This window comes from Eutrigla gurnardus (assembly GCF_963514095.1).
Source record: "Eutrigla gurnardus genome assembly, chromosome: 1".
NCBI lineage: Eukaryota > Metazoa > Chordata > Actinopteri > Perciformes > Triglidae > Eutrigla > Eutrigla gurnardus.
This window is the reverse complement of record NC_139915.1, coordinates 13,059,146-13,082,454: the sequence shown is the minus strand read 5'-3', so window position 1 is coordinate 13,082,454 and position 23,309 is coordinate 13,059,146. Positions and strand designations below refer to the sequence as shown.

The following is a 23,309-nucleotide window of genomic DNA, read 5'->3' as shown; positions in this document are numbered from 1 at the left end:
TCACAAAAGGTCTCCATGTTTCTGATGTTTTTGTGACTGATCCTTCATTGTCTGATCACTTCTGTGTTTTCTTTAATATTTCTTTCATTCCTGACACACAAACAGAATCAAATAAGGTCAAAAAGCGGTACATCAATGAACATGCCAATGTACTCTTTAAAAATGCCATCTCCTCGTTACCAACTCTAAACCCATGTCATGCTGATGATCTTGTAAACATCTTTAATTCCAAAATTCTGAATGTCATAGATGTCATTGCACCTGCTACGGTTAAAACAATTTCTGGTAAGCAAAAGGCACCCTGGAGAAAAGCTGCTGTTGTGACAGCCCAGAGAAGAGAGTGCAGGAAGGCTGAACGAATCTGGCGGAGTACTAAACTTCATATTCACCATGACATCTATAAAGAGAGCCTCCGGGCCTACAATTTAGTCTTAAAAAGTGCGAGAGAAACATACTTCTCCAATATCATAAACAACAACACTAATAAGGCGAAAACCCTATTTGCAACTGTTGACAGACTGACCAACCCCCCAACACAAATACCAGCTAAACTCCACTCCACACAGAAATGCAATGAGTTTGCATTCTTTTATACTAATAAAATTGAAGGCATCAGACGCGCCATCAATATCTCAAACAAAAAAGTTGGATCGCCACCCTGTTCAGGCAAAAGTAACACAGCAATGATGGCAAGCTTTAATGCCATAGACTCTAAAACTCTAGTGGAAACGGTGACAAATCTAAAATCATCCACCTGCTGCCTTGATGCTTTACCTACCAACTTTTTTAAGAATGTTTTTGACTGCCTATCAATAGACGTATTGCAAATAGTTAATAACTCCATTCAATCAGGCAATTTCCCAAAGGCCTTCAAAACTGCAGTCATTAAACCTCTTCTAAAAAAGCGGAGCCTAGATGCCTCTATTATCAACAACTACAGACCAATTTCAAATCTACCCTTCATAAGTAAAATAATTGAGAAAGTTGTCCTCCAACAACTAAATCACTTCCTGGCTTCAACTGGCTGCCACAACAACTTCCAGTCAGGATTTCGACCTTTTCATAGCACCGAGACGGCCCTTATTAAAGTTGTAAATGACATCCGTCTTAACACAGACTCTGGCAAAACTTCAATATTAATGCTATTAGACCTCAGTGCTGCATTTGACACTGTCGACCACTCAATACTCCTGGACAGGTTGGAAAACTGGGTGGGGCTCTCAGGCACAGTCTTAAAATGGTTCAAGTCATATCTACAAGATAGGAACTATTTTGTTTCCATTGGCGACTTTGTATCAGAACCTACCAATGTAACGTGTGGAGTCCCCCAAGGTTCAATCTTGGGGCCGACTTTATTCAACATCTACATGCTCCCACTAGGACAAATCATGCAAAATAATAACATTGACCACCATTGTTATGCCGATGACACCCAAATCTATGTAGCACTATCACCAAACGACTATCGCCCCATAGATCTTCTGTGCCAGTGCATTGAGCAAGTCAAAGACTGGATGTGCCAAAACTTCCTACAACTAAATGAGGATAAAACTGAGATAATTGTTTTTGGTGCTAAAAAAGAAAGGTTTAAAGTAATTCAACACCTTCACTCTCTGTCCCTGAAAACCTCAAACAAAGCCAGAAATCTTGGGGTTATTATGGATTCTGATTTACATTTCGACAGTCACGTTAAATCAGTAACAAAATCAGCCTACTATCACCTAAAAAATGTAGCAAGACTTAGAGGGGTCATGTCAGCTCAAGACTTAGAAAAACTTGTACATGCCTTTATTACTAGTAGGCTAGACTACTGTAATGGTCTCCTTGCAGGTCTTCCGAAAAAAACTGTAAGGCAGCTACAGCTTGTTCAGAACGCTGCTGCTAGAGTTCTTACAAAGACCAAAAAATGTGAGCACATTACACCAATTCTTAAATCCTTACATTGGCTCCCTGTATGTCAGAGGATTGATTTCAAAATCCTCCTGCTCACATATAAATCACTACATGGTCTAGGACCGAAGTATATCACTGATATGCTCCCACTACATAATACTTCTAGACCACTAAGATCTTCTGAGACCAATCTGTTAGTGATTCCCAGAGTAAACAACAATCACGGGAGAGCATCATTTAGTCACTATGCAACAAATGGCTGGAATAAACTTCCTGAAGATGTTAGACTTGCCCCAACTCTGACCACTTTTAAAACTAGACTGAAAACTTTTATGTTCACCATAGCTTTCTGCTAAATCTTTTAATGTCTGCACTGTTTTTAATTATTGCAAATATGTTTTTATTCTCTTTTCTTTCTGTAATGCATTTTTTTTTATTTTATTTTTTTATTATTTTCTTTTAATTCTTCAATTTTTTTATTTTTTTTTTATTTTTCTTCTCACTTTGTTTTATGATGTGAAGCACTTTGAGTCTGCCTTGTGTATGAAATGTGCTACACAAATAAAGTTGCCTTGCCTTGCCTTGCCTGTGCGGGAGCATCAAGCTACTTCTCATTCCCAGTACGTTGAGAACCTGCGGTCCAGGCTTGAAGAAAGCTTCCAACTAGCTTCGAAGAATGCTGTAAAATCTGGTGAACGAAATAAAGCCCGCTTTGATCAGCGAGTCACCCCGTCGAGTCTGGAGGAAGGTGATCGAGTTTTGGTGCGAAATGTCAGACTTCGTGGCAAGCATAAACTTGAGGACAAATGGGAGCGGGATGTGTATGTCGTTGTGAAACGTGCTGGAGACCTGCCTGTGTACACAGCGGGGCCAACCCTTATTAATATTCCCTTGTCCTTTTAAAACAAAATATGACGTGAGGCCGTACGTCATCACGTCGCACCGTTACGCCGTCACGTGACAGAGCGCATCCGGTAACACCGGTAACATAGCCCAGTGCGGCTTGCCGCGGCGGTAACGAGAGGAGCACACTGGGGAAATGTTTGCTGCAGGAGCCGACTACCGGAGCCGCTGAGCGTCTGAATGCCGAGTCGTATGCCGATTTAACTCTTGGAATTGGCCAGGTTTGATGGCGAGCTAGAGCCTAGCCTGGGCGCAAAGCCTGAAGACTGCGCCAGGAAGGAACCTACTGAACCTACTGAACCTCCACTGCTCACTGTCGGGCTGGTAGGAGGCTCCATTGTGCAGCCGCTCCTCTCCCTAACTCTTGCCTTTGCCACACACACACGGCCCATACACACCTTACACACACTCACCCCCAACACAGACTTTTTCCCCTTCCCACTGGACAATCAAACATTGGGCCGTTGCACTGAGCATGTGCTTTCCCAGTACAGGCGAAGTTGAACTCTCCCCTTTGGGCAATTGTGGACTGTGCGCTGCAACGTCATTCAAATGATTATTGATGAAATGAACTGTATATAGTATTTCCTATGAATGGCCATTTGTATTTCTATTTTGTTTATCACTGCTAATATTACTGTCTATGTTTCACAATTTATAAAAAATATGGTGTGCTAAACCTAAAGCTGCCTTCAGTGTCCTCTTCTCCACTCCATGAGTCAACCTGGGTCTTCTGAATTTAGCCAAACGATAATTGTGTGTCTTGCTAATTGTTAGTACCTAAACTTAAATAGGGTAGCGTCCCTGTTACATAATGTGGTGACTGCAAACCCTGATTGGTTGAGGCCTGTTCCCAGGTTCCTTGATGCTGAGCCGTCCACAAAGAGCTCCATGTCGGGGGTTGTCAGGTGGTGTTTCCCGGAGGTCAGGTCTGGGGGAACAGATTTCATTATTTCATTGTCTACAGTATACCAAGAAAGCTCATAACCTGTTTCTTTGTGACTGGTTTGGGGATTTCTTGGATGTCAGAGATGCGTGGTTGGGAGAGCGTTTTCCCCTATTTTGATATGATATGTCCCAGAAAGGTGACCTGATTACAGGCGAACTGTAATTTGGACAAGCTGACCTTACTGCCGTTGTCGGCCAGGTCTTCTAGCAGGGCCAGGGTGTCAGCCACGCAGGCTTCTCCTGTGGGAGAACAAATCATTAAATCATCCACATATGCCAGCAAGGCGCTGTTTTGTGGCAGACTTAAGGATTGTAAATTGTCGCGCAGAGCGGCGTTGAAAAGTGGTGGGAGATTTGGACAGGCCCTGGCACAAACGGGGGAATGTATACGTTTTACCTTCAAATGTGAATGCAAACCAGTACTGGCTGTCGGGGTGTATGGGGATGCTGAAGAATCATTAGCCAAATCAACAACAGAAAACCACTTACACTCAGGTGGAACCTGTGAGAGGATTGTGTGAGGATTTGGTACAGTAGGGGCGGGCACGTGGGTTTGCTGCATTTACCGCCTGCAGATCCTGGACAAACGTTCATCTGGCGCGCTTGGAGGCCGAATCTCACTGGGCATATCGGTCTGCGGACGGGTGAATTTTCGCAGGGGACGATGATGCCTGCTTTGAGGAGAGCCTCAAACACCGGTTTGATGCCCTCCACAGCCTCTTTCCTTAGTGGATACTGTTATAAGAATTTTGTATAACCACATGATTTTAGTGTTTTAATGACTTTAGTATTTCCACTGATGACCTAAACAGGGCCTAAAGCTATCCTGCAGAACAGCTAACCGTTATCAGGGGCCCTGTGCACATGATGTCTTGTATTACATGTTTTCAATGACGCGTTATCTCCTGTGCCTTTAAAAGACTCAAGTCACAACAATGATTTGAGCACTTCCTCTGTAGCATCCTCACACGTTGTTGCATTGTAACTGCTCCTCTTGTACAAGATTAAAGTCAGACGTCGACTTTACTTATGTCTCCGATCTCCTCCTTGGGTGAATTTATTCGTTTACGGAAAAATTCTTTTAACAGATACTGCCGCTGCCAGGGCCTGTAGGAGGATTTTGGAGTGATTACAATGAGTTCAGCATTCCTTATAAACCCTACATCACCATCCTGCAGTGGTACCTGTTTTAGCTCTGGGATGTCACTGACATTATTGATCATCACCTTTTCGTGTGGACGAGTGAGGTGTGGTGCGTGAGATACCTAGGTTTTGAAGTTTAATTTCGACAGTTCTCAGAGCAGCGATCACTTTTTGAATTTTAACTCGGTGCACCTTTAAAAGGTGGGGTCGTCCGTTTGTCTCCACTCAGTTGCATCGATGCATTTCTTTTTTCTTTTTTAGGTTATCACACAAGCTGTTCTGTCCAAACCATGTTAGTTCAAATAGTTGCTAATAATAATAAATAATAAAAAATAGTAGTTAAATAGACGTGTGCAGCACAATACAAGTGTGTGTTGTTCATGACATCAGCGTGTGTGTATGCGGCTGTGTGTGTGAGTGTGTTTGTTATTGCAGCGAGGTCTGAGTGGGGGAGGTGCCAATGATACTGTGCCAGACGACGTGAGAAAGGCTTGAGTGTGTGAGACATTTCTGAGCATGGTGAGGCCTTCTGGCCCTGAGTTTATGTTTATGCCTAAAACACACATAAGATCTCTCCCCATGAGATTTATCGGACATCATTTTGACAAAAGAAAAGTGTTTAAAACTGCCCTTCAGCTCGTCTACACATCTCAGTGGGACAGTGTATCATTCTGTCACAGAGGTACCCGAGGCCCCGATAGTTTTTGCACATCTGTCGCTCAATTTAGGTGTTGTTTTAAACTCTGTGTGTCGTATCACAGACTCTGTTGCTCCTGAATCTACCAAAAAAGTGAGGGGTGTGTCTGCAACGGTGAGTGTTAGTGGGGGTAGATTCTTATAGGCAGCAGAGTTTAGTGAGGCATACATTCCGTCAAGTTTTCTGTTTTCTGATGTGTGTGTTTTCTAAGCGATCAATGGCCTTCAGTATGGAACTGAATTGTCTTGTGGAGGGTGTGTGGGTGTGCTGGTGTGCTCACGTGCCCCATGGTTGGGATGGGGGCCTGTCTCCGATCCAGATGCACCCGTCACTCTCCCCAGCCCTCCGGCTAGTCAGTCACCCCCGTTGCGCCATCCCTGGCGGTTGTCCTGCCATTGTCCACGCTCCGGACGATCGTTTTGCCAATGTCCAGGTCTTCCACAGATATAACAGTTGCCGTTGCACACCCTGGACCCCTGTCCTTGCCCTCTGCCTCGTCCGCGCCCTCCATTTCGATTGTCTCTGCTTTCCCAGCTGTTTCTGTTTGGCCAGGCAGGGTTTTCTCTTGGGCCTGTCATGCAGTTTCCCTCGTACTGTCTTGACGAGGGCTGGTCCACTTGAGGTGGCCTGGGGGTCCGGTCTCCCTCTCTCCAATATGGCCAAGTCGTTACAGTGGTTGCCGTGGCTGTGGTGCGGGTTTGGGCGGCTGCCTGGACCTGTGGCGAACTGGCCTAGCTGGAGGAGCCGAGTCGAGGTCAAGGGTCGCATCTAGTTTAAGACATTGAGAAGAAGGAGGGGGAGGAGAGGTTGGTTCCCCTCAATCTGGCTTCCTGCAACCAGCAGTCATAGGCAGCCCAATCAGCTTTGAAAGGCTCCCTTTTTCTGCCCCGCCTGCTCTTCTTCCTTTCCCTGTCTTCTTCCTCCCTTCGCTTGAGGTTAATTTTTAGAATTTCTAATTGCCTGAGACTAAAACTGCCTGTATCAGGAAAAACGCACTCAGTGACCCAAAATTTGGATCGATCGACGCAAGATTCACCGTAGTTTGTGATCATATATGGAGTTTCGGGCTTAAAGCCACGCCTTCATCACGTTTGCTTTGTGCTGACCCCATCTCATGTTTAATTTAGGCTTGTGTTAAGGTTTAACCGGTATGTCATACAGGCAAAGGAAAATAAGAGGGGGAAAAGGACGAAAAAGGCACTAATGAGAACAACACACAGAAAACAATAAAGTCCTTGTCGTCGCAAGGCACCTACTTCTACAATATTGGTCACCTAATGTAAACCATGGAGAGGAGGGGAGGAGGAGGAGAGGAGAGGAGAACAGAGGAGGTGGAGGGCACGTTTGTACCCTTATATAAAAAGGTGAGTATCATTTTATTTCTGGTTATAAGATTTTCTAGACTTTAACTCCCTTTTTCTCAACTTTTTCTTTTTCTTAACTCCTCTTTTGTCTTTTAGAGAGAGGAGAGGAGAGAAGAGGAGGAAAAGGGGAAGGGCAAGTTTTATATGGAAAAGATGACTATCAGTTAATTTGTCGTCAACACGACCAATGTCATGATGAAAGATAATCTGAATATTCATTCATTCAGATTCAAATAATGCTATTTTAAATTCCTCTCACTGCCAGTTGGGACAAAAGCAGCGCCCTCTAGCTTTAAGGAAGTTTGCTTTTATTAAGTTGACCTTTAGTATCAGCTGATGTTAAATGCATGCTCTTCTCTCATCTGTAGCTGTAGTGAGGCTCAGTCACTAATGTTACTTTCCATTGAAGGGGTTGAATGAGAGGATCCACTGTTTACCACTTTCATATCATTTGTCTTCAAAGGAATACAGCCAGATGGCCCCTGGGAAACAATGTTCTGGTGCATCACTGCTACCTACTGGAATGGAGTCTAAACTTGATAGCTAAAAGAAATGTTGACCTCTAGACAGATTAAGTGACCAAGAATGCAGCTAAAGCTAAGAGAACCTAAGATAGCACACTTAGGCCCACTTTTCAAAATGTCATTTAATCTAATGCAAGTTGAAGCAGCGTGTCGTGCTCGGCTGTCTCTTCTCATGTGGGCGTGTCAACACTTGTTTGTTTTGAAGTCTCATCCATGTCTTGTTCTGCATGTGCAGAGTCGGCTGCAGGCTTTTAGTCCCAGGAAACAGGATCATCATCTCCACCATGAACACCACGCTGGTCTGGATCTCCACATGTGTGGCTCCATCAGCATCCTGCATGAGTGAGGCAGTCAGACGGGCACAAGCTCATTTTTACTCATTTAAATACTTCAGTCTTTAAGTTGAAATGTATCTTTTCCATGTTTTACTGCAATAAACATGTTTTTCATTGATACAATATTATTGACATTAGTTTGACATTAAAATCAGCATGTCTTGTGTGTTTGACTAAGACATTAAAAAAGACACACGAGGGCACAAAGTTTGTGTTTCCAGTGTTGACCAATGGAGGGCGCTGTAAACTCATATTACACACGAGTATGTAACGTGAATCCCCCCTCTTTCTCAGGCTTAAAGAAAAGTTGAACTCGTCTGCTCTCAGAGTCCGCTGTAAATGGATATGAAACCTCACTCTTATTTAAAATAAAATGTTGTAATAATAACAAAAAGAAGCATCTTGTTTGCCGCTTGTTGTCTGTGGAGGATCAGGACTCTGTTTGAATCAACAGGGACACAAACAACACCACTCAGACCTTAATTCCAGCTGCCTGAGCTCTATAGGCTACATATCTATATGCACTTCTATATTATTATTATTATTATTATTATTTTACCTCAACCTCTATAGGGTATCTATATGCACTTCTATATAATTCGTTTTTTATACCTCAAAGCTGTGTATAGGGTACACATATCTATATGCACTTATATAATATGTCAGTTATTATATTATTAGGCTCAAGACTCACCTGTTCAGACTTCACCTCGACTCTACATAGCTTGACCCACTAACAACCCCTAAATGCATCCTATCCAGTTGATTTGAAGCTTTCCTGTATAGGTTGTCATTTGTGTTTTAGCTTTTGGTTGCTCTCTCTCTCTCTCTCTCTCTCTCTCTCTCTCTCTCTCTCTCTCTCTCTCTCTCTCTCTGTGAAGTGTATCTGTTGTTGTCAATGTCTAAATGTTCTATCTATCTATCTATCTATCTATCTATCTATCTATCTATCTATCTATCTATCTGTCTGTCTGTCTGTCTGTCTGTCTGTCTGTCTGTCTATGTATCCATCCATCCATCCATCGTTATGTAGTATGTAAAAATGCACATTGCAGTATGTTGAAAAAAAGTAATTGTACATTTGTCATAAAAAGGCATACGGAAATCCTGTGTGATTATGAACTGCTCGTAATTGTAATATTATTGTATTTCTTCAAATTCAGACTAAGTATTTAATGACTGATAACGAATTGCTACAAAGTACATGACAATAAAAATCAATAAAATGTGAAGAGCCTGCGATCTACCATTTCCCCCAAAGAACTTGAACGCAACACACCAGGAGAAAGACCCTCCTGCGCATGTGCGCATCTTTAGCATTATTCGCCTACTACTGTGATATCCGTGTGTGTGTGTGAGCTTTTTTACACGCGTGTTGTCCTCTCGACGCCTCGGCGTGTGTAAATCGTCCTCGTGTCGTCGGACGGTAAGGGTTAGTTGTCGTCCATGTTTCGCAGAAATAAGTTGTAGCGAGCGGGTTTCTGCAGGAGACGGACTATGTCGGCGAATAAAACAAAGAAAGTCAAAATGGCTACGAAATCTTGTCCCGAGTGCGACCAACAGGTGAGGAAATGAAACCATGTTGCAGTTGTGAGTGTTGTTGATGGCGTGTCCCGTATGACGGCCTTTGGTCGCTGTATGAAGACCGTCTACCGTCTTCGAGCCGCTGCTTGCTCGTAACACGTAGACGTGGTTGTTTAGTGGAGGACACACGTCGGGCCTTTTCCAACCGAAGCCGTCCCCGCTCCGTCCCTGGGGCTCCGTCTGAAGTCCCCTTCATTAAGGTGGAGGGGTTTATAATGGGGCAAGTTTCGGGACCAACTCCCCTCTCTGGAGGAACACACAGGCCCAGTCCCAGTGTCCCCCTAAAGCCTTAAACCCTGAACCCTCAGGGACTTAACTGACGTCACCTGGTAGATATTTGAGTGTGAGAGACTGTGGGTTTGAAATGGTAGAAATTCACTTTACTTTGATAACAAAATATGTTATTTCAAAGTGTTGGTTTTTATTTCACATATTTACAGCCTGATCTGAACGTCATCCAGACTCTTATCATCCCAGACCAGACATAACTGTCAAATAGTATATTTACTTGTTTTAGTTCAAACGGCTTTAATAAGCCAAATTAAAATAATTGGTTGCTGTAAATCCAGGTGTAGAATTTAATAATAATAAACCAGGTTTGTAATATAGTACTAATAATAATAATAAACTAGATGTGTAATATTGTAATAATAATAATAATAAACTAGATGTGTAATATTGTAATAATAATAATAATAAACCAGGCATGTAATATAATAATAATAATAATAAACCAGGTGTATAATATAATAATAAACCAGGTGTATAATTAAAAAATAATAAACCAGGTGTGTAATATAATACTAAAAATAATAATAAACCAGGTGTGTAATATAATACTAATAATAATGAACTAGGTATGTAATATTGTAATAATAATAATTAACCAGGTGTATAATATAATAATTATAAACCAGGTGTATAATATACAATATAAACAGGGCCATGGGAGTTGTCCTTCCTGCTCAGCTCCATCAGATTCTTGCTGTTCAAAGATGAAAATATTCATGAATAAACTTAATTGGAAAATCAATTGGGAACTCACTGGGGAATTAAATTGCTTAATATTTCTAAAACGAAGAAAACTACTTAAACCGATGTATATTAATAATGTAGTCTACAGGAAAAATCTGTGATTTCTATACTTCTATAACTTTATACTTCTATAACATCAGCACCTCCACTTGCTCCAGATCAGCAGCTTCAGTCATCAGTCTAGAGAAAGTGACGTCACTGGCAATCGGACAAGAAAGGTGACGATCTAATGCTGACGCTACGTACAGCTTGTCCTTCAGGGCCACATATCTCTAATAAGAGATTTCACATAATTAAATCACTTTTATATCATTGAATTGGATGTACACATGCATTCAGCATGCATGCAGTTACATACACATGCATGCATAGACAGTAGGGCTGTAACGATACACGTATCGAAGCTGAAATCGCGACACTCAGATCCACGAACCTGTCTCGCGCCACGAGAAGGCAGAATCGCGACACAACTTCCGGTCCAGAACAGCACTATGAGCTGTAAGTAACACCACATTAACACCGCAGCGGTCGTTCGCTAATTCTCCGCCGTTGTTCGTTCACACGGAGCGAAGCACCGCTGAAGTAAAGACGAACCGCTGTGTAATTCACAGAAAGCAGCGCAAAGAGACGTCCCGGTACACGTCATGATGATGACGTGTGTGCGTTTTCAAGGGGTTTCCCTGGAGTCTCCCTGTCACTCAAAACCCGACGGAGGCTAAAGTTCACTGAAGTCTCGGTCCGGAGGGCTGACCGTCGCAGAGATTTTTTTTCATCATAAACACTCGGTGAGTTAAAGTTTTTTTTGCCGGTGACAGACGCTGTTTATCGGGCAGAAATGTGAGGAGGAGTCGGTAGGACGGGCGGGAGGAAGGACGCTTCTCCACGTACAGCTGCGGTATTTGTTTCTCCGTTGCCAAAGACGGTTACAGTTACTACGTTACCTTAGTTTGGTTCTGCAACGTTGCTCTGTGGGACATTTCTCTGTAGTAAGTTGAGTGAGGGACCTGTGCAGTTAAAAGACCATCAGATAGACACGCCCTCCACGCCAAATCTGCATCTTACATAAATCAAATGTTTAATTAAAAAAAAAAAAAAATATCGAAATTTGTATCGAACCGTGGGTCAAAAATCGTGATACAAACCGAATCGTGAGTTTGGTGTATCGTTACAGCCCTAATAGACAGACACACCAGGGGTAGACAATAAGGGAAATTTCCCACTCGCCCTCTTTCAGAGCTGCTTGTGAGGCTAAATTGACTGTGTGAGTGAAACAGCCAATGTGTAACAGCACCATCAATTCCACAGCACGGACCATATTCGCAGCATTGTCAGTTACGATGACTGGGTCTTTGTTTGGAAACTCCTACTCTTGTATCGCCTCGGACAACAGTTCAGCTAGATTACTCATCGTGTGGCTAGTTTCAACTGCTCGAGTCTAGTCTGTAAAACATGAGACATGAGCCTCAAGTCATCGGCAATATAGTGAGAAGTAATTGTCAGCTACGAATCCGTTGCTCTGGATGTCCAGCTGTTGCAAGTTAGGGCGACTCTTTCTGCCGACTTACTGTAAATCCTCTAATACTGGCCTGTATTCAATTACCGGCCTGTCTCTCTCTAACATTGGCCAGTCTCGCTGTCGGCGGAGGTAAATAACGTCCGGTCTCTAATGGAGGCCGGGGCAAGTGTCCACAGGCAGCGTTATTTCCATGCTTCCCATTCATTGTCAGCCTGCAATGACTTTGCGTCGCGGAGATTTTGGCTGAAGCTATATTAGAGGATTTATGGTATGAAAGAAGCCCTGCAATGCGCCGCCGCCTCCCGCAAGCTCTTGAAAATCTTTTAAACTGACCTTTGTGGATCTAAAATAAAGACAGCAACTGCATAGCTTATTTCTCGCATAAAATGTTTTCAGAAACACATTTCGGTGAACTGTTGTCGTAAAATAAGAGAGTTTCCAAACGAGCCACCATGTTGGTCTGTTTGAAATCCGGGAGCAGACAGGACAGCTGTGAAAGCAATCGTCCAATCAGGTGCTGCCATGAAGTGTGGGCGTGATTGTATGAAGGAGAGCGCCTGTCAATCATCTTCCTAGCGTGCAATACTGGCAAGCGGTAAACCTTGTTTACCATAATATGGCAGCTGCGGAGCACCTAGTATTTTATAGGTTCAAATAAACACAAAATCGCGTTTTTATTAATTCTACTGGTAGTCCGTTTTGCTCAAATAGAAATAGGGGCCTGTCTCTAATTCTGGCTTCCTTCCAATAAAGGCCTAGGCCGCGATGCGCTTCAGTAAATAAAGGCCCGAGCCTATATTAGAGGATTTACGGTGTGTGAAGTTGCGACGCTGTTTGACGTCTGCGTACAGGTTTGGGATTGCCACTTCAATCGGATGTTTACGTGTCGGTAAAACGTTGCGTGGTTCTCGTATTGATGAGGCTTCGGAAGCCATTATTTTCAACAACGCTGTACGGGCGTTAGGGCTGCACAAAAAATCGCGATCTCGATTCACACATACACGTGATCTCATTTCTACACACGGCGATTCTGAAACATTTTATATCTCGAGCTGCATCACAAATGCTCCTATTTCCTTCCGGATTTTTTGAAGCGCCCCCAAACGCAGCACTGCCGCTGCCTCCTCCCTCAACCTATGGTAAAGCGTCTTTACAACACGTGATTCAGTGGAGGAAGCCGCCTGCAGTTGAGTGTTTGGCAAGAAGGTACCTGTCCACAGGCAGCGGTGTTTCTCCGCGTCCCATTCATTGCGCCGGGCTCGACTCGCCGCCTCGGGAACGATCGCGGAAATCTTCCAAACTGAATGTTGTCGATCTAAAATAAAGACAGATTCAGCAACTGCATAGCTTACTTCTCGCTTAAAATGTTTTCAGAAACACCTTTCGTTGAACTATTTTCGTAAAATAAGAGAACGTTTCCAAACGAGCCTTGGTCTGCGTGAACTCCGGAGCAGACAGGACAGCTGTGAAAGCGATCGTCCAATCAGGTGCAGCCATGAACTGTAGGCGTGATTGTATGAAGGAGAGCGCCTGACAATCATCCTAGATCGACAACATTCAGTTTAGAAGATTTTCGCGACCGTTCGCTACCGTTCGCGACCGTTCCCGAGGCGGCAAGTCGAGCCCGGCTCCTCTGATTAGCATAAAGTAGATTCAACTTTATGCAAATGAAGAGCGGCCAACTGATAAACACTGTACAACATGAGGGATTTCGTAAGATGATAAACACTCACAACAAACGGTACTAGATGCCCTCCTGGAACTACTTTTCAAACATTGCGCTCCCGAACATGTACAATAAGCAGCGGGCAGTGGTCGAGGCAGAATTGTGAGAAATCGATCATTTTCCCGCTACATCTGATTTATGGTCCAGTCGTATTTGAGCCTGACGGTTCATTTTATAGCGCCTGATTCACTATCAGCCGCATGTCAAATTTGTTTTTTTTACTATTGTAAAAATTACTTATCTTCCATTGATAGAACTACTACTATGCCTCTGCCAAAGCAACAAACCTTTTTTTTGTTTTGTTAAAGTTCATCAGTGCAATAAACATTTTGTGGAAAAAAATCGTGCAAGAGAATCGTGATCTCAATTCTAAGCAAAAAAATCGTGATTCACATTTTTTCCAGAATCGTGCAGCCCTAAAGGGCGTATATCGTTGCATATGAAAGTTGCGTCAGCCTGAGTTATTTTTTGAGCACGTGGAGAATTGGATGCTAACTTAATCCCAAATGCCTTCTCCAGTTGGGTTTGTTTTTTCAGATCGGACGTTTTTGCAGATTGCGTATCTGGGTGATGTCTCGTTAATGGTTTCCTAGATTTGCCGTATTTCCACAATATTTCACTTCCATTTTGCACATCTTACATATGGCTGTACTTTTGTCCAGCTCTTCTCTGTCTTCATAGTTCTTGAAACCGAAGTGCAAGCACGCATCTGCCTTTAGTCTTGGCGGTGCCTTCAGTGGAGCAGCCCCCCCCATGTTTTGGTTCAGTAGTCTCTCATGTGAAGAGATCGCGTTGCGCGAAGAGTCAATGGCTAGCCACACGAGACTAACGCCGAGACTTCACGCGTCCACGGGGAAAAAGCTTATATTAGAAGATCGATCCTGGGATTTTATAATTGATTCAAATGAAGATCGATCTTAATCGGAAAATCGATTAATTGAACCCAGCCCTAATGCTGATTTACAGAAAGTGGCCATAAAGTGCACATAAAGTCCACTAGCGAACCCTCGTGCACCTGATGATTTGATAGTGGGACAGACCTGAACCTGCAGGGACTTAACGGGAAGGCACAGAAAACTCGGTGCGTTTGTGAGGGGGGACATTGAGATCGGGCCGTGGTCAGAAATACATGCTGCCTGTAAATATACAACACAATAAAATAGAAAACATAGAAAGGTAGATTCAGAGGAGTGAAAAGTACACACACTCTGTAGTCAAAGTGAAGAACTGAAATCTACTGCTTTCGGGCGTAGTTTTGAGAACCGGTCGTTTGATCCGGTCTCCGGTTCACCACGGGCGGGCCGACATTGTGCAGATCGTTCAGAATCATTAAAAAAGCACCAGAAACACTACCGGGACAGGTGCGTGGTGGGCCGAGCAGCAAGTCTGCTGCTTGTGTTTATCAAATCCGCACGTCACTCCTCCGCAGTCCAAATATGGTCACTTCCTTCACTGCATTCCCTTCTGATGAACCTACTGGAAGAGCCAGGGATTGAACCACCGATCATCCAGTTATTGGACGACCTGCATTACGATCAAAACAAAGGCACCAAAACAAAAGTCTCACTCCAAGAGGAAGAAGAATTAAATATGTGCTTATTCTATGAGCTGTTGTGTTGTGCCATCCTTTGGTCAAAGCTCAACTTTTATTTCCCCTTAAGGGTGAAGCCATAACAGTAATTAAATATTCCATATGTTTCCTCTTTGTTACTCTCTAGATTCCGGTTGCGTGCAAGTCCTGCCCATGTGGTTTTGTGTTTATTAGCAGAAAACTCCTAAATGCCAAGTTAAATGAGCGCTCGTCTCCAGCCATAGCAGGTAAGTTTCAGATTGCACAAAGCTAATCAGTTATGCCTGAAAATGTTCGACCTTTTGTATAATGCTTGGTATTCTAAATGTATGTTGAGCAAAGTATTATTTATTCTATTACATGGTTCAGTACTGTAATTTACGTCTGTCTGCCTTGGATCAATGCAGCATAGAGTGTGTGTGTGTGTGTTAGGGCTTTGACTCCGAACTTCGTTATTCAAATATAATTCGAATATCAAAAAATATATATATATTCGAGCGAATATTAGGCAGCCCTTAATATTCGAACCTGTTATGGGCATTATTTTTTGTAAATGTCTTTGCTTGAACGTTGTTTTCAATTCAGATTCCAAGGCTTTTTCACGCCTGGTGAAGTTGTGTGAATCGCGAGCTCATTAGCAAGGCTATCATTGGTCATCTGGGCTCCTATAGGTGACGTTAGCGTCCTGGTTTGCGCCAAACAGTCGGCACTGACGGCCCCGATAATGTCTGAAAGCAGCCTGGAGCCCACACCAACACCGGGCAGCGGGCGGGCCCTGCGAGCCCGCACTCGCGCTCCGTCCCGAGAACCGTAAACTCTAAGACGCGCCGCCCGGAATACTGCCCGTAAATAGGCAAACAAACACCGCCGAACGGTCGCCACTGACGGCCCAAATAATGTCCGAAAGCAGCCTGGAGCTCTCACCGACACCGGGCAGCACACGGCTCCGCGAGCCCACAATTATGCTCCGCGAGCCAGGTTTTATTTTTAGGCCTACCTTTATTTTGTCTTTTCAGTTTAGCCTGACTGGCTTATTTATCTTTATTTTGATGAAACCGAATGCATACACAGTTTATGTCTGACCTAAATAAATAAAGGTTCTGAAAACATTGTTGCCTGCCTATTGACGTTGACTGATACACTGCCCTCAGGTGGACAAAACATATACAACTTAAGTACCATACCATACCATATAGGTCTTACTGAAGGCATTTAATGGTCAAAATATTATTAATAAATATTCGAATATTAATAAACAAACGAACTTCGAATATGACTTTTGGGCAAAAGTCAAAGCCCTAGTGTGTGTGTGTGTGTGTGTGTGTGTGTGTGTGTGTGTGTGTGTGTGTGTGTGTGTGTGTGTGTGTGTGTGTGTGTGTGTGTGTGTGTGTGTGTGTGTGTGTGTGTGTGGAGAAAATAACCTGATTAATCCATAAAGAAAATAACTAGCCTAGTTGTTGCAGCTGAATTCAAAGGAGCTCCACCTCAAGCAACTACAACAGCATTTGTTTTGACATTAAGACATGATTCATAATAATCTAATGGCATTATACAATTGTATAAGAGGGACAAGGGATATTTTCTTACTAGAGCAAGGGATGTGAATACTTCCTCCACCACTGGAGACAACATGAAAACCAATAATAATTCTGTTAAAATCATCATCATCATTAGTGTCCAGCTAGCTCTGCAAAGAAACCAGCTCCATCACTGAACAGCTTTCTAATTTTATTTATTTTCGAAAAGGGAGAATTTTACACCTACTTCCAAAAAAATATGGCATTGTTTGACCAAAACAAGCCCTTCTGTTTCATTTAAGGGTTATTGTAACTGATACTCAATGATAATATTAATAATAATAATAAATGGTTCAGCATTCATCGCTGCTTGCAGCTTTAATACATTACATAAAATGTATCCTGAAGTTAACCCCGGCTAGAAGGCCTAAGTTTAAGTGTGAAATGACGAACTATCCCAGACTCTAAACTGGAATTGAACACGACCCACTAGCCACTAGGAGCTTATTTGGATTTGCAGATGAGGAAGCAAATCTTAACACAACTCAACGTAATGCTCTGGCTTTTTCCACTCCTCTAGCTAGAAATGCAAAATGGTTGAGAAGGAGGGTTGCTACCCCTTCCATTTTCAATAGACTCCATGAAGTGTTCCAGTAAGCTATTCCAGGGAGCCAGCACGCACAATACCAGGATCTCCCCTAAGTGGAATGCAGCCATCATTGATGCAGCCCGATCGCCTCAAAACGACATTCCCACACAACCGTGGAATCCGTCTAAGTGTATTTAGGGAGAACTTTGGGTGATGGATGGTTCGCGACACGTGTGAACCAAGTACTTGTGTTGCGCTTCACAGTACTTTCCAAACCATGATACTACTCAACCTAACTATGTAGTTGTGTTGATTCAGCCTAACTATTTAGTTTTTGCCGCCTCAACATAACAATGAAGTTTTGTTTTGATTAAACCTAACAATGTAGTTTTGTAGATTCAACGTGTTGGATTTTAAAACCGGGGGATTTAGTACAGCTTTTAAAAACCGGGGGATTTAAAAAGCTCAGAACGTTGATCTGAAGATAGAAAGCCAGAAATTGCTTGCGCGAAGCCTCCATTGTATCTTCAACATGCTGTGTATGATGCACAGCAACTTTGCTTGCGCTTGAGGTGTAAATGTGCAAGAAAAGCAAAAGAAACTCAACTCCAGTGTTCACTAGGGAATCACAGGGGGAATCGGATTTCAGACGCTTATTTAGTACATCACACTACCGCCTCTGGTTCCGGGATGCTTGTGTAAAAGGAGACACCTTTGCCGTGGTATGGGCAAAACCAAAGTTCATTTTAAACGTTGGCATTGCGACTGTTGTCACTGTAGGTGTTGTTAGGGATCGATATGACCCATTTCAAGCTTAAACTCTTTTATTATAACAAATATTATTATAATTATTTTATTATAACATAGAAATCTCAAACCACTGCCATTATACAAAGTGAAGCCCAGGTTATGCTTCCGCGTTGACACAACGCAAGGGGGCTTACGGACCCCTTACCTCCTTGCAGACCCCCCTTACGTCCACCACAAAGGCCTGACGTGCACCTCCCAAAAATCCTAAGACGTGCGTCGAGGCGACGCAGCACCAACGCAGCGGCATTGGCTGTGATTGGTCAGCTAACTACATTCGCTGGAGACCGCTTTTCCGGTTTCCACTCAAACACCGCCATTGAAACTTTTAATAGGCTACTTTTATTGTTTCCACCTTGTTTTATTGTTTGCACCTTGTCGCTTTTGCACAAAGAAATAAAACACCAAGTTCTGAAAAATTGTGGATGTTCAAAGCCGGAAAGTAAACAAATAGGCTATAACGAGGCTAACGACGATATACGTCACAAGAGTCTCGGTCGGTCGGTCGGTCAGTCTTTACAAAAAAACATAGCGCCCTCTATCTGGCATTGAATTGTATTTCGACACGTAAACCCCACGCAGAACCATCACGGTCTCACGACTGCGTCCAAGCAACTGTGTGGCCATTGCGTGATCACTACGCGGAAGCATAACCAAGGCTTGACAGCACTTTAGTTTTTCAAAAAATAAAACTGAAGAAATATAAATAAACTAAGCAGGTCATACATTGGGATGGTAGATTGGATCCAGGCTCCTCCAGTCTGCATGCTGAAGGGTTGTTGGGCCAGATACTGAACCCCAAATTGCCCCCAAAGCTGTATTGCTGTATGAATGTGTGTGAATGGGTAAAATAGACTGAATGTTGTGTAAAGCGCTATGAGTAGCTGAAAAGCACTATAGAAATGCCGGTCCGTTAACAGATTTTCAATGGGCTATTTCCTGAATGCTACATATTTCAAGGTTTTCTTTTTCAATAATTTGTGAATATACTGACCACCTCAAACCGCCTATCATGTGTCTATGATGCCATGCAACACTTGCATGGCATCATAAAGACATTTCCAATATAAATCGATGCATAACATGTCATCAGAATGCATGAAATGACAGAATGACATTTTCCCCCAGACATTTCTGCTGGCTTTGCTGAAGTTAATTGCCACATGTTTGATCAGGTTACTGGTACAGCCACCGATCAGCTCATATTCATTCCCAATCAGTTCATATTCGTTCTAAATGCTTTCATCGTTGGTGTCTTTAAAGAGAGAAATAAATGTGAGGTGAATTTTGGCCTTTTGTTATTCGCATGAGCTTCAGTGTTTCCCCCTTTATTAATTGTTCCATCTTTGTCTTTTCAAACTTGAACGTCCAGAGAGCCATCAGCGTTAATGCGTTAAAAAAAGATTTGCGTTAATTCCACAAATGAATCGCCCTGCAATAATGCAATAATGTGTTATTTTTGACAGCCCTAATTATTAGTATTATTTACCCTGTTTTAATAATAATAATAATAATAATTATTATTATTGTCTTCTCTTTCTCATAACCATAGTAATTGTCATATTGCCATATTTAGTCTTCTACAGATCTACAGATTTAATCACGATTTCAAACAAATCAGGCACATCAGCCTGGAACCAGTCTAACCCACAAATTGTGCTGACACATTTTTTATTATATACTGCTTCAGACAAGCTGGACTTAAAGCGGAGGAGGACAGAGCGCATTCGCAGAGAGAGGATAGACTCTTCTTTAACCAGTGAACTGGAGAACAGGAGAAGATCCCGGACCAACAGCCAATCAGATCCCATTCGGAGGGGGCGGGGCAGACCAAAAACAGTGGGGCTGAAGAAACAGGAAGAGGAGAAAGGTAAAAGAACTCACAGTTTCTTATTACAAGTCTCTTATGATTAGGCCTGTCACGATAACTGTACTTTTGTTGGGCAATATATTGTCACAGAAATAATTGTGATGAACAATATAATCATTTTTTTTACAATATAATGCAACCTGTATTAAATATTATAAGCATATGTCAGAATGCCCATCAATATTTTACCCGGACCGTAACAGGGGTAGCTGGTGAGGAAGGCTTTATTTGGGTTTTGATTTGATGATCACAACAGTAGCTGCATTAGAGGTCTTATGCGGTGTTCACACGAGGGATGCCGCGGTATAGCATTTTATTATAAAAAAAAACCCATCATGGTGAATTTGCATTATCAGGATGATCTTAAATATCATCATGAGTGACTTGACAAAGGCTGTCTAGCTCACTATCATGGCAAATATTCACTTACAAAATATGTCTTATCTGTGATGCAATAAAATGTGTTTCTTAACTAAATGTAAAGTGATTCCAGTGTGTTTGAGTGCCAATTTAAGAGTTTTAATCATATTTTGATTATTGTCTGGATATCATGAATCACAATAATTTTAGTGGGATAACTAAGACGAGAAATTATTATATTGTCCCATGCCTAAAAAAAAGTTTTATTGGCATGACCATAGATAAATACTGTATTGCCAAAATGTGTTTTCTTTGACTGATGGTGTTTTTTTTTTTCGTTTGTTTACAGAGAAACTAGAGAAGGAAGTGGATATCTATGCCAGTCTTTCAGATGAGAAGGCCTTTGTGTTTTCTGTGGCCTTGGCTGAGATCAACCGAAAGATCTTGGGTCAAAGACTCATCTTATAGATTCAGGCCTGAATAACAGAACTTGTCATAGAAAAATCATCAGATAGCAAGAGGATGACCAAAGAGGCCCGAACTGAACTCTGATCCGGATGTGGAGACCTTGATGATGAAATAAGATTCAATAAAATGCTGAAGCTCAAACTATTAAAACCAACAGGAAAACCACAGCTCTTCAGCACGTTGAATTATACTCCCATAACAGACATGCAAACTTCCATGTTCGTATGGTTTGTGTTGTAACAACATATGTTGTGGTTGATAGATTCAGGAAGAAAAGGTTCAATGATATTTCTCAATGGTCCTATAAATACAAGCATCCACGCCTAAAGAAATACTGCATTCATCAGAAATAAATGGACTGTGTTATCGACATCCTCAACTCACAGTGACTTCACATAAATGGAAGGGACCATTTTGGTAGCTGCTCGCTTTCAACTGAAGATGCTATGAAGATGTTTGTGATTGCCTTTGTTAAGTCATCTGTAAGTAATATTGAGCTTCCTTGTAGAGTTCAAGATTTCACTTCACTTATGTGTCCCTGAACAAGACGAGCTACAGGACTGGGACAGGGGGTTCAGTTCCTTGAGTACTAAAACTATATCGTCATTAATTACTGTGTACTTTTGCACACTTTCAGCTTTCCTGAAATGATACAGGAAGTCAGACAAGTATTTTTGTTGGTTTTTAAATGTGATGTCCTGATGAACTGAATACCTTTTTAAAATAAAATATATTTGATCAATCTGTACAATTTTTATTCAATCAACAATTCTTGTTTTTATTTTTTCTTCCCCTCAATTGCTTGTGCATAATTCTCAAATGATAATTCATATTTTCATATGTGTAAACCTCCAAACCACTGGGCACTGGTTTACAACAGTTTGAATTTCTTATTCTTTTACAACAACAATGCAAATGTTTAGCAAATATATGCGAATTAGTTAGAACAATTATCTACAATTACTGATTGAATATATCTCGCTGATCAAACTGTCTCTTCTCAGTTGAATAGTTCTCTTCAAAACGAATTCTTTCATCATGTAAGTCATCACATGTACACAAAAAAAGGTCAGAGCAGGGTCTGTTTAGAAAAACAACACAAACTAAATAAAATGCACCTCTCTGGAAACCACAAATGTTATTACATTTCTCTACATCTGTCACTTCGTTCTCTGTTCCTCCTCTCTCCTCCTCCACTGTCTGGTGCACAGAGAGAAAGGGAGAGACACCATGATGTAACACAAGACTTAGCCAGGAGATGGCACTGTGGAAACTGATTTTTGACTCTTATCTGTACATCCATGTTGCTCTGTCAGCTGAGTATGACAGCAGGTTAGAGAGGAAAAGAGAGATAGAGACACATGCAAGATTATCAAAGAACTTAAAACTCACCACCAACTCAATAAATGAAGTTATTTTACCACACGTTAACGGGACAGACGACCTGGTGTTCCTTGGCCTGTTACCGGTCCGCAAACTAGTAAAGTAATATATTTATTGGCAGTGTGGTGAAAGGTTCACAAATCTGCTCCAGTGTGGGGGAGAACAAATCCCACCACACGTTCCACACAACGACATTATTCCCACAGAGACTCAAACTCACTATGTCTCTGCCCAGACATAGGCCTAAGTCTCATACTTGATGTTGTTCCCATGTCTTGGAATCATCCACTCCTCACCCCGGTCCTGGTTGAATGCTGGCCGCTACACGACTCACAAGTTGAAGACTTGGCCTAGGTCTTGAGTTTGGGAATTGAAGCCGTGCAAAGTTGTTGCTCCCTTTGGCAGTCGAGTCAGGACGTAAAGCAGGCAGTTGCTCTTACTGTAACAAGGATGCACTGAAAAAAACAGCAAGGAGGAACGGCACGCTGGGGTTCCGGGGAGTTTCGGTGACTCCCATCCAATGAGGAGCGAGAGTTTTAATTCAAACTGGTTACTCTTACATGTAACTTTAGTGGGGTGAATATGTTTTATTACGGTCATAAAAAAAAAAAAAAACTCCTACTCTAGCTTGGGCTTTGCATGTAGGCCCCTCTATTGTTCCCAACATCACTGGTCAATGACAGCGATTGATTAGTCCACTTCCTCAAAAGACAGTATGGGGTGTATACGACTACATCTGGACTTTGAATTGTCCCAGAATACATTTTTCAGAGTAACTCACCCAGCAGTGACACACACACCCAAAGTATAAGCAGACAAATTTCAAAGCAGCAACCAGGCGCAGTGAGACAAAGACTGGATTCATGCTGCCAAACCTGCCACAGTCAGCTACACATTAAAAGAGAAAAAACTCTCAACTGCAGCAAAACATGGCAGTAAATTAGGGGCCTGTTTCAGTGCAGGCCTGGCTGCTGCTGAGTTATGGGTGGAGTCCCTCCCTTGCACAGTTGGTTCAGGTGGAAGTCCCTTCTGGACAGAATTGGCCAGAGTAGAAGAACTTGGATCTGACAGGGGGGC

At 42.4% G+C, this 23,309-nt stretch overlaps 1 protein-coding gene across 1 annotated transcript; it reads left to right on the top strand.

Moving 5' to 3' along the window:
- The first annotated feature begins 9,138 nt into the window (after positions 1-9,138).
- Positions 9,139-21,591, top strand: cUnh16orf87 (chromosome Un C16orf87 homolog). Its single transcript, XM_084019359.1, has 4 exons — positions 9,139-9,370; positions 15,387-15,486; positions 19,842-20,021; positions 20,731-21,591. The coding sequence occupies exons 1-4, from the start codon at positions 9,305-9,307 to the stop codon at positions 20,847-20,849; spliced, it is 465 nt and encodes a 154-aa protein (XP_083875485.1). The 5' UTR covers positions 9,139-9,304; the 3' UTR covers positions 20,850-21,591.
- Positions 21,592-23,309: the final 1,718 nt, after the last annotated feature.